This window comes from Natrix helvetica, assembly GCF_964273705.1.
Source record: "Natrix helvetica genome assembly, chromosome: 5".
Lineage (NCBI taxonomy): Eukaryota > Metazoa > Chordata > Lepidosauria > Squamata > Natricidae > Natrix > Natrix helvetica.
The window spans coordinates 96,620,530-96,633,099 of NC_138551.1; the positions used below are offsets into that span (position 1 = coordinate 96,620,530).

At 43.1% G+C, this 12,570-nt stretch overlaps 1 protein-coding gene across 1 annotated transcript in view; it reads left to right on the top strand.

Annotated features, from left to right (window-relative positions):
• Positions 1-12,570, top strand: part of HELLS (helicase, lymphoid specific) — a 50,352-nt gene that overhangs the window by 28,504 nt on the left and 9,278 nt on the right. Inside the window, exons 16-19 of the mRNA XM_081954022.1 lie at positions 6,612-6,695; positions 7,079-7,198; positions 9,317-9,433; positions 12,202-12,361. Of these exons, the coding sequence (XP_081810148.1) occupies positions 6,612-6,695; positions 7,079-7,198; positions 9,317-9,433; positions 12,202-12,361 (481 nt within the window). The remainder of the gene's footprint in view (positions 1-6,611; positions 6,696-7,078; positions 7,199-9,316; positions 9,434-12,201; positions 12,362-12,570) is intronic.

A 12,570-nucleotide genomic window follows, 5' to 3' on the forward strand; every position in this document is an offset into this window, starting at 1 on the left:
CGATTTGTGACAAGATTGAAAAGCACGGGTCTAGGTTTTTGGGAGTTCATATGAAAACAAGAATTCATAGGTTGATGATATGTTATGCTGTATGCAGTGGTGTCAAACTCAAGGCCCGGGGGCCAGATCCAGCCCGGGGGTTACTTAGATCTGGCCCAGGGGGCTTCCCTGGAAACCATGAAGGACTGGCCCACTGTACTACTGCCAACGAAAACAGAGCTCGGGAGGGCCGCCCTCCCAAGCTCTGTTTTTGCTGGCAGAGGGTTGCAGGAGGCAGCCAGAAATGGAGCTTGGGAACCCCTTTTTCACTAGCACAGCGCTCAGGCCACCATAGGCAATCTCCTTCCCCTGCCGAGGTCAAACACAATCCTGATGCAGCCCTCAATAAAATAAGAGTTTGACATCTCTGCTCTAGTGAATGGTACAATGAAAAAAAAAAGGTAGAGATGAGGCTTGGTAAATTATGCAATATTCTCCTGTGCACTGCTTGGGGAATCCAAGCATGGGTTAACTTTGTCCATTAGCCTAGAGACTGAGTTATGTAATTGTTGACCACGCCTCCTCTGACTGGGGTAATCCAGTTTTTTAACTCAGTCCAACCTAAAGAGACGTAAAAAATTTCTCTTCTAGGACATTAGAGAAATTACTTCCTATTTCTTTTTATTTATTCCTTATTATTCTTATTCAATTAGTTGTTCTTTCTGGATTTCTTTGGTCTGGTTTTATTTCGTGCATTTGGACTGAATTGTGATTCAAGCAAGCATGAGCCGCATTGCCTGCTCGTTTCAACGAGCAGCAATCACGCTGGGCTAGACTTGTTCTCGTTGGTTAAGAGTGGTTCCCCTTAAGGCTCTCGCGGCCAGGCGGGACCAGCGCATTGGAAGAATTGCAGCAGCTAGCTGCCACGGATGTGAGTCGGTTCACCGTTCTCTGCCCCGGTGTTAGGTGAAGAGGAAGGGATGGCAGACCTGGAACTCAAGACAAGGGCCTAGTGCAGGACAAGCAGGCATTTTCCGGCTTGTTCCGGCCTGCTTTATTTAAATCTCTTCTATATAAGGCCAAAGCAACGAAGCTAGTACCGTGGTAGGACTTGATCCCACAGAGCACTTGTTCGTTGAGCAAGTACAGGAACAGGATGCCATTCCCTTTCCAAAACTGTTTCAGACATTGTTTAAAAACTATGGGCCCAACCAACCGCTGTTCCCCCACCTAGCAGTGGGGACAAGAAGGTCTACACCTCCACCCCTGAACTGGATGGGATTCTCTAATTCCCTACGGTGGACCCTCCAGTTGCGGCTTTGGCCTCTCCAGCCTTGATCCCATCCGAAATTTTGGAAGGTCTCAAGGCTGAGGACTGTAAGGCCAAACTGGTCATTCGCAAAATGCACCAGGCAGCTGCCTGGACTTTGCGGGCTGCCACAGCAGCCTTGTTCTTCAACAGGAGTTCGCTAGTGTGGCTCAGGCAATTACAGGCCAGGCTTGCTCCTGATGATATGCATCTCCACCAAGACATCAACAAACTGGTGGCAGCGCTAGAGTTTTCCTCTGATGCTACCCTCAACGCGGCCAAATTTGTGTCTCGAGCGGTAGTTTCCAATATTGCCTCCCGTCAACTTCTCTGGCTCTGCCATTGGCAGGCAGATCTACGTTTCAAATGGTGCCTGGCCTCCACCCCATTCAAAGGTGGTTTGCTTTTTGGCGCGGCTTTAGACCCTATCTTAATTGAGACAAGGGACAAACGTAAGGTCCTCCCATCAACCAGAAGACGTACAGACAGGAGACAACAGCCCTACAATAGAAGGCAGCCATTTCAGGCTGGGGATTCGGGGTACACTACTGCCCCATATAACTCCCAGTACAACAGGTCCTATACACAAGCTCAGGATAGGGCCTAGGACCGTTCCGGGATCAGAGATAGGGGCCGGCAGCAGAACCAGCAGCAGCCCCAGGCGCAGTGGCCATTTTGTGGTGCCAACAACCGGTCCTTTCGTAGATACCGGTGACTCACATGGGGTGGAGCCCATTGGGGGATGCCTAACAGCCTTCGTCCACCAGTGGGCAGAAACCACCTCCGAAGCCTGGGCCATCCAGACCATGAGGCAGGGCCTCACTCTAGAATTTCTCACCATCCCTCCGAGGCATTTCATCAGGTGCCCTGTAACCAGGTGTCAAATAAAACAGTGTCTGATGGAAACCGAGATCCAACATCTGTTGTCAATCAATGCCATAGAAAGTGTACCACGGGGCAAGAACCTCTAGGCTTCTATTCGATACTATTCCTAGTCCCCAAAAGCTTGGGAGGATGGCGGGCCATCCTAGAGTTGATACGGTTTAACTTGTACCTCAGGTATCAGAGGTTCAAGATGCAATCTCTAAAAAGCATCCTGACTTGCATTCGCCAAGGTGACCTGATGACCTCTGTCGACATCAAGGAGGCATACCTCCATGTGCCGATACATCTGGCACACCGAAGGTTCCCAAGATTCCACTTTGCCGGACGCCATTTCCAGTACCGGGCATTACCATTCGGCCTTCGGCCCTGCAAACCTTCACAAAGTTGCTGGCGGTAATAGCCGCATCTCTTCGATCGACGCCCATAAGAGTCAATTGCTATTTAGATGACATCTTGATCCTGTCATCATCCCGGGTCCAGGCATACCGGGACCTACAAGTCACAATTGACACTCTTACAGTGTCATGCATTCGTCCTGAACTTTCTGAACCCGACAAGGTCCTTATTGCACCTTGGGACTCTTATCAACTCAGTTTTGTGCGAGGTATCATTATCGCAGGAGAGACATCAGAGCCTGCACACCCTGGTGAGTCAAGTGCTACATCGGAGGTCGTTAACGTTAGCAGTTCTTTCCCAACTTCTCGGGAAAATGGTATCATGCATAGACATAGTTCCCTGGGCACGATTCCATGTGCACCTGCTTCAGTAGTTCCTGCTCCCTTTCCAGAGGGCCCACACCAGCCACTCGCAGACCAAGGTTACCTTGCCACTCAAGGTGCTACGATCGCTACGATAGTGGACATCATCCAAACTACTCAAGGGATGCCCCTTCAAGGAGCCACACCGCATCGTAGTAACAACGGATGCGAGCCTATTCGGCTGGGGAGCTCACGCCTTGGACCTGGTGGCACAGGGACGCTGAACTGCCCAAGAACTCCAGAACAGCATCAACTGGCTGGAGCTTCAGGCCGTCCGGCTAGCCCTCCCCAAATTTCGGGACCTGGTGATGTCCGATCATGTGTTAGTCCTCACTGACAACGTGGCCTCCAAGGCTCATGTCAACCGCCAAGGAGACACGCAGTCCAGGTCCTTGATGTTGAAAGCGGAGAGACTTCACCATTAGGCGGAGAGCTGCTTACTATCAATTCGAGTGGGGCACATATCGGGTACAGCCAACACATAGGCGAATTGGCTGAGCAGGGCCACAGTGGATCAGGTGGAGTGGCGTCTCCATCCGGCCCTGTTCCAGGAACTGTGTCACGGGTTAGGCCGGCCCGAAATGGACCTCTTCGCGCAGCCTCACAACTCGCAACTGCCGAGGTTTTACACCAGGAGCAGAGGGCACCGATGCGCTTTGCAGCTCATGGCCAGAAGGCCTTCTTTACACATTTCCGCCTCTACCAATCATTCCACTTGTTATTCAGAAAATCCTGGCGGAATGGGTGGATGTCCTCCTGATCGCTCCAATGTGGTCACACCGCCCCTGGTATGCCAACCTCGTCCATCTGTCCGCCTCACGCCCCGGGAGAATACCGGACGATCGGATACACCTCTCCCAGGGAGCTCTCATTCATCCGAACCCCCAACTGCTACAGTTAGCCGTGTGGCACGTGAGTGGGCTATCTTGACTCGACAACACATTGACACAATCCAGGCAGCGTGGAGCCTGTTCACTACTCACATGTATGAGGCTATCTGGCAGGCCTTCTGCAGATGGTGTTGGACAGCCGGCCTTGACCTGATCAAGACATCCGTACCACAGGTATTGGACTTCTTGCAAATGGGCATGGACAAGGGGACTAACACCCAACACCCTCCGCCGCCAAATTGCGGCTCTATCAACTGATTGGCAGCTGGCAGGGCCGTTCCCTGGCACAACACCCCAGGGTCCAATGATTCTTGAAAGGCGCATCGAACCTCAGGCCGCTGGTCGTGCATCGCTGCCCTACCTGGGACTTGTCTCTGGTGCTCAGGGCCCTCACGGCTGCACCATTTGAGCCCATCCACACGATCAGTCTCCAATTGTTGACCCTTAAAACTGTCTTCTTGGTAGTAGTTACGTCGGCTAGGAGGGTGTCGGAACTGGCAGTGCTGTCGGTCCATGAGGACCTCTGCATCATCCATCCGAACAGAGTCGTTCTACAGTTGGACCCGGCGTTCCTTCCAAAAATTAACTCTTGGTTCCACAGAGCACAAGAACTCATTCTTCCAGATTTCAGCCCGCAGCCTTCACATCCACAGGAGCGGCGATGGCATCACCTTGACATTCACAGGGCACTCCGTCATTATATGAAATGCACTGCGTCATTCAGAAGGTCGGAAGCGCTGTTCGTGTCCTTTCAGCCATCCATGGGGCAGAAGGTGTCCTCACATACCATCGGACGCTGGTTGAAAGCATGTATCGCCCTTGCCTACGACAGTCAATCCCGATCGCTTCCCAGACGTATCATTCCCCATTCCACCAGGAGTGCTGCTACCACGGTGGCCTGGGCAACACAGGCCTCAGTGGAAGACATCTGCAGGGCGGCGACCTGGTCATCACCGTCGCCCTTTATCAGACATTATAAAGTTGACATGTATGCCTCGGCTGAGGCTTTCTTTGAGCGGCGAGTCTTGCAGAGGGTTCTTCACCGAGGGCCCCTGACCAGTCTAGCTCCCGCCCTTGACTTCATTGCTTTGGCATGTCCCATGCTTGGATTCCCCAAGCAGTGCACAGGAGAACGACTGTTGACTTACCTGAACGGTCCTTCTATATGCGCTGCAGGGGGAATTCAAACCCACCCTTGGCTTCGGCTGGTCCGGCCATTTGATCTTTGCCTACTGTTCCAATCGTTGGTTTACTTACCTCTTAACTATTGCATTCCATGACATTTGTTCCATCTCTTGGAACGGCTTCGTACAAAACAGATTTACCCCAGTCACAGGAGGCGTGGTCAACAATTACGTAACTCAGTCTCTAGGCTAATGGACAAAGTTAACACATGCTTGGATTCCCCTCGCAGCGCACATAGAAGGACCGTTCAGGTAAGTCAACGGTCGTTCTGAATGAATACAACCCAGGGAACAAAATACTTTGTTAGGTGACTTAAATTGGTGGGAACAGGAGAGTGCAAGAAAAGTCATGGATCTTTGGGAGGCCAGGAATAAATAAATGGTGAATGGTAGGTAGAAAAATACGCAGCTGCTTACGCATAAGCCTGTTTATGCATGCAGAAGGCAAAGGAAGGAATATAAAAATTGCAAGCATTGTTAGTAAGGATTGAAGAGAGATTGCAAATGGGAGAGATCATTCTCTGGGAGTGTGAATGTGGGAAAGGAAAGAAGCAAAAAATAATAATTAAAAACGAGAAAGTACAATGATTCAGGAAGAGAAAATATTAAGCCCCACATGAAAAAAATCATGATTAATATGGGCAAAGAATCAATACAAGGAAATGTGTGGAAGTGTGTGTCCAATTATAAATATTCAGGATACTTTATATTTGTAGACCACATCAATTCTGTTAGCTGTTATTTCAATTATCAGGTATTCTGTTTATTAACCAAAAAGATATATTTGCCAGAATTAGAATCTCTGGAATCTGTTTATTCGTGTCAGAAACATCACAATTAAAATTTAAAATATAAAATACAAGATTAAAATAGCAATAGCACTTGTATACCGCTTCATAGTTCTTTACAGCCCTCTAAGCGGACTTACAGAGTCAACCTGTTGCCCCCAACAATCATTTTACCCTCAGAAGGATGGAAGACTAAGATAACCTTGAGCCTGGTGGGATTTGAACTGCCAAATTGCAGGCAGCTGGCAATCTGCAGAACTAGCCTGCAGTACTGCACTCTAACCACAGCACCACTGTATATATTTGTATAAAATATATACAAATTAAACAGATCTTTCCCAGAAACTAGCAACATTGTGTTCTGTTACGCTATTGTGAGGTCCTCAAGTGTACAATGATCGGAACACAAAGGGTGGCTATATATAGTGTTGTTGTCTGCATGTTGCCACAATCGCAAAGAGCAGAAGCCACCAGACAGCCCCATTTGTTCAGAGTGTCTCTGTGTGCAGGCTATTCAACGATTTTCATATTTCCCAGCTTTTGCCAGACCCAGGTGCCAGCTCCTCCGTTGGTTCCATCCAGCTTTGTGGCTTTCCATAGATCCACTCTGCGTTTAAATTCTGCAAAGACTTCCATCAAGCTAAGGAAGCTTTTCCTGGAATCTTAGATTGTCTTTTTTGCTATTTTCTGATGTTAAAGGAAATGAGACCATATTTACAAATGTTCCTTTCAAAAGACCAGGAAAAGCAGCATGTTAAAAACAGTATGTATATTATATTCATAATGTAGCTTTTTTTGTTGTTTCCCCACTCATGAAGGTGGATGAGGATCTAGTGAAGAATTCTGGAAAAACATTACTCTTGGATCGCATGTTACCAGAACTAAAAAAGAGAGGACACAAGGTATTACTTTTGAATTGATGTTCATTGGAGCATCACTCCCCTGGAGATTAGAATGGCCCCCACTCTAATACTCTTCCATAAGGCGCTGAAGTCTTGGTTCTGCCAGCAGGCCTGGGGAACCCAGAGCAGGACAGAGCCCATTAAATGGCTTGTGTGATCAACTGTCACTGAGGTGGGGGGTGATTTTATTACATTAATTTATTTGATTTTTATTATTTTTACTGTTTTTAGATGTTTTTTTATATTCTGTAAACTGCCTTGAGTCACCATGAGCGAATAGGTGGCAATATAAATTTAATGATAAATAAATTACTTTTGAATTTAGTTTAAAAAAATTCATACCTCTTGAAATAAGTTAACTAAGGAATATTTCCTCAATTTAGGTGGTGCTGTTTTCACAAATGACCCAAATGTTGGATATTTTGATGGACTACTGCTATCTGAGAGATTACCAGTTTAGTCGTCTGGATGGAAGCATGTCTTATATAGACAGAGAAGAAAATGTAGGTGACTTTTTCTCAGGAACATTCATCTGATTTGCTTAATTTTTCTAAGATCTATTAAGAAAGCAAGCTGTGGGAGTAAGCCACTTGGCTTCAACTTAACCTCTGCAAAAAATCATTGGGAAGACTGCAGTCCTGTTATTCTATTTTGAAGAGATGTTCTTGACATAATAATGTTGTATATTATCAGGGTGGATTTTATTTAAATCATGATTTACTGTATTTTTCTAAGTATAAAACGCACCAGAGTATAAGACGCACAAAGGTTTTGAAGAGGCAATTTTTTTTAAAAAAGTAGGTAGGTAGAGGGATAGAGTGGGAGAGAGAGAGAAATACAATAGGTAGGGAGAGAGAGAGAGTAGGTAGGTAGGTAAATGTTTCCAGGTGTATTTATCCATGTGATGAAGAAGGAAATCACTGACAATCTGCAGCACCTAAGACTTTGTTTCTGCTGGCACAGCACTTGATCAATGTAATTCTTATCAATCAGTTGAGCTTTCCAAAGGGAGGAAAAAAAGTTTTTGCACTCTGCAAACCTCCCCAAAATGGCCCGTTTTTCGTGAAAACAGGCCATTTTTTTTAAAAAAAGGAATGAATAGCCTTGTAGGGTGGCTTACAGAGTGTCCAGGGGGGCAGAACGAGCAAAAAACGGCCCGTCTTTCGTGAAAACGGGCCTGTTTTTTGTCAAAAAAAATTGCATGCATAGCGTTATGGAGGCTTATACAGTGCTGCGGGGGGGCGGGGGGGACACAGCCCATTTTTTGCTTATTTCTGCCCTCCCCATCCCCCAGGAGCTCTCTGAAAGCCTCCATAAGGGTATGCATGGCCATTTTAGTGAAAGGGGCGGGGCTTCGGGAGGCAGAAAATGCTGTATTCGATGTATAAGACGCACCCAGATTTTCAGCCCCTTTTTTGAGGAAAAAAGGTACGTCTTAAACTCCGAAAAATAGGGTAAATCATGGTTTAAATCTCTAGTAAAAAGGCTTGATTTAAATCAACTTGATTTAAATCCTAATGTTTAAAGAGCAACTGTCGTCTCAGCAGCTCCTCCTCTGATCCGCTGTTGACTCACCATCAGTCCCATTCACTTTAATGGGAAAGCTGATGGCACAGCAAGGTGATGGCTGTGGCAGGCAGGAGGTGAGTGGATGCCCGCTAACAGGCCCTGCCATGGTGGATCTGAAATGACAGGTGCTCTTTAAATGTAAGGGCTCATTCTTGTTGGTAGTTAGAATCTTTAATGTTCATATTTGCAAACAAAATGAAGATTTCCTATTTAGCTTGCAGAGCTTGGATTCATTGAATGAGTCTACCAAAAATGTAAATATTGCAGAATATTACTCATGCTACATAAATAAGCTCCATTTCATGATGAATAAACCAAATTATTAATGTATCTTAAATAGAAAACTATCTTTAGATATATTTTTATTCCAAAAGTATTTTATTAAAATAAATTTGATTTAAAAAAATCTGATTTAAATAAAAAAAATCTGGATTATTTTTAATAATCTACTTTTATCCACCCTGTCTATTACTATAGGATTGCTGGGAATTAGTGTGCATTGTGGTGTGGAAATTAGTGTGGATTAGTGGATTATGTCTTGAAACATACTTTTTTTTGATGAAAAATACATTAAAAAGTATTTAGATCAGTGTTTTTCAACCTAGGCAATTTTAAACTGCGGAGCTCAGCTCCCAGAATTCCTCAGCCATGCTTAGTTCAAAATGTAGGTTATCATGAATAATTGCAGGTGTAAGAGCATAATTTCAAATTAGTTTTGAATTGCATCCTTTTATTTAATAAGTTTTCATTTATTAGTTTTGATTTTTAAAATGTATCCTGTGATGGCTCCTTTTTTTTTTAGTTTTCAAATTTATTAGGAGTTTTTTAAAACTACTAAATTTTCCACTGTTTTTAACATACGTTCTTAACCTTCTCAACCCCAAAAACATTGTGAAATCTAGGAGCATGTCAAAATACAATTCTTCCTATAGTTTTTTGTAGTTGAAGCAAAAAGATGGCTAGAGATTTCTTTCAGTTTATTACCTTTAAGGACACAAGCATACTGATTTTCCTATTTTATGTTAAACTTGGCAATATTCTACCTTTTATAGATGAGGAATTTTAATACAGACCCTGAAGTTTTTATATTTCTGGTGAGCACAAGGGCTGGAGGTCTTGGCATTAATCTGACTGCAGCAGATACAGTCATCATTTATGACAGTGACTGGGTAAGTACTGTGTATTCTGACAGAAATCCTGATCCCAACGGAGTATATATTCAACTCCATCCCCAGAGTACAGTTTTAGAATCCACTTGGAATTTAAGCTCTGCCTATGAAATCTGGTACAGTCTTAGGATAAATGTGAATTAAATTAGTGAGAGCCAGTTTGGTGTAGTAGTTAATGCACCAGCTAGAGATTGGGAACCCTGCTTTAGGCACAAAGCCAGCTGGGTAATTTAGTAAGCTGGCAAGTCACTCTTAAAAAAAGGCATTGACAATCCAAGTCAGAAAACCTAGCCAAGAAAATTTCAGGGACCAGTCCAGGCAGTTACCAGGAGTCAACATTGACTTGCAAACACGCAAGCGCGCACACATAGAAAAATATAGCTATATAGTTATCATTATTAAATGTAAGAAGAGGTAGTCCTCAGCTTACAACAGTTCATTTGGTGGCTTCGAAGTTACAACAGCACAGAAAAAAGTGACACATCAATTTTTTTCACATGATCATTTCAGCATCCTTATCGTCCCATGTACAAAATTGAGATGCTTGGCAACTGACCCTCATTTATGATAGTTGCAATGTGCTGGGGTCATGTATGATCACTTTTTGCGACCTTCTGACCAAAGCAAAGTCAATGGGGAAGCCAGATTGACTTAATAACCATGTTATGAACTTAATAACTGCAGTGATTCACTTAACATCTTTGGTAAGAAAAGTTATAAAATGGGGCAAAACTCAGTTAACTCTTTCACTTAGCAACAGAATTTAGGGGTTCAGTTGTGGTCATAAGTCAAGGACTACCAGTAGTGATATGCCATTTAGAGTTCTGTAGCTTTTTCTTTAAGCATGCCAAATTCTATCAACCATAGATGCAATGTAATGTTTCTAACAAGACTTGGTCTCTTAAATTCAAAATTTAACTGGAGAATATTACATTTTTCTTATTCTCCTAATTAAAGGTCTCAGTTTAGCACATTCCAAAAACAGACAAAATAATTAGGAATAACAAAATTAGCACAATTCAGTTCTTCTGTTGCCACTTAGTATGGGAGAATCCATAGCTATATGTACAGTGTCAAAAATTCAGTTCACGGCATTATCATAGTTGTAAAATTTCATACGGAAGTTTGCTCTATCCCTAACGGTACTCGTGTTGCACTTTCTGCAATTTAACAGCCAACAAAATCTACGCTTGGTGCCAAAGGAGAAGATTTAAGTACCGAAAATGCCAGATTCATTTCTGTAATTTCTTCAAGAATGTTTTTAAGCACATGTAAGAACAGGAAAAACTTCTGTTTGCCATGGTAATCAAGCATGAACAGTGTTGAGCTAGGAGGCCCCAAAGCACCTTTAACATCTCTAACCAAACATACGAGGTCCTTGGAATTAAATAAAAATGTAGATACGTAAATACTTTTAAACTCTCTTGTGATCTCTTTCAGAATGGAAGGTTTCCTTTTTATTTTATTTTATTTTTCCCTTTCAAATTCATTCATAGATACAGTATACATTCGTATAATTTAATATTTGTCTATTCATCATAGTCTCTATACTCATTTTTACACACACACACACACACACACACACACACAGTTTGGGTCACTTTCTTGCCATCCCATGCCTCCATCTTATTTTGCAACAACCTTATTCCTTCCACCTTCTCAAACTCCCTTCTCTATCTTCCTCCTCTCCTTCCTTCTTTCTTCTTCCCCTCTCTTTCTCCTCTCCTCCTCCCTTCTTCTCTTTCTTACCCTCTCTTCTACTCTTAATTCCCCACCCTTACTTTCTCTGCTTTACCCTTTCTTCTTTTCCCTCCTCATCCCCCCTCCTTTCCGTTTTTGCCCTTGCTCATTTACTTTCTTTGATAGATTCTGGGGTGGCGTTTCAGCAATCCCTACTTTATCTTTTCATACAAATAATTTTCTCTGTTTACATTTTATTTCTAATATTAGCTCAGTTTATGTCATTGTTCCGCTTGTATATTTACATTTTAATATTTCCTTATTTTCCCTCCCCCTAATTTAATAATGTGTTGTCTGAGATCTTCATTTCATGTTTTGTTCCTTTCTCTTTCTATTTATATCTTTTTTCAAGCCAATCGTAAAATCGCCCCCATGTCCTGTAGTACACTGATTCCTTTTTGCCCTTTATTCTCAATGTCAATCTGTTCATTTCTGCACAGTCTAATATCTTCTTTATTACCTCCCATTCTGATGGGATTTTATCTGCTTTCAAATGTTGTGCAAATACAATTCTAGGTGCTGTTATTATCTGTACAATCAAATATGAATCTTCTTTACTATATTTCTCTGGTAGAATACCCAATAAAAATACCTCTGGAAGATTACTTGGGGCCACCTAGCACTTGAAAATGTTGCATTTGAGAATAGACCAGAAAGTACTAAATCTTTCTTGACATGCTTTAAAGATCAAGAAGCGTATATAATGGTATTCAGAAACCTTAATAAAGGTTATATAAAGATTCAGATTCAATGGGTGACATGTGATTTGAAGCATGTGGAAGCATGCATTTAGTGCCTATTAGAAATGCTTTAAAGTAGCTGCATCTTCTTAACAAGCACGGCTGCCTCTTCCCTTGATGTGTGGTGTGTGTTGTTATTACACTGTGTTGTCCTCATCTCTTTTCCCCAAATGGTTAACAAGCCAGAAGTGTTTTTTTCCTAAGAAGAATTCTTTACGTGGAGATGAAAAGATAAATCTAATGTTCATGTGCCATTCAATATGAAATTCATATATTTTCTCTTTGTAGAACCCTCAGTCTGACCTTCAAGCACAAGACCGATGTCACAGAATTGGTCAGACAAAGCCGGTGGTTGTATATCGTTTTGTAACCGCAAATACCATTGACCAGAAGATTGTTGAGAGGGCTGCTGCCAAAAGGAAATTAGAGAAACTGATTATTCACAAAAGTTAGTAATTACTACAATTCTTCGAAATCATGTTCACAATTTTTGTTGGACTACTAGCTATGAGATTTTGCTTGTTGATATTACTATGCCTTTAATAGTGTTCTGTTTAAAAGCTATTTGTTTCTTTATTGGCACAGCCAACAGGACAAACTACCAGGACAATCTGTCGAAAAGAACATAAAATATAAATCATTGCTGAAAGCCCTTAC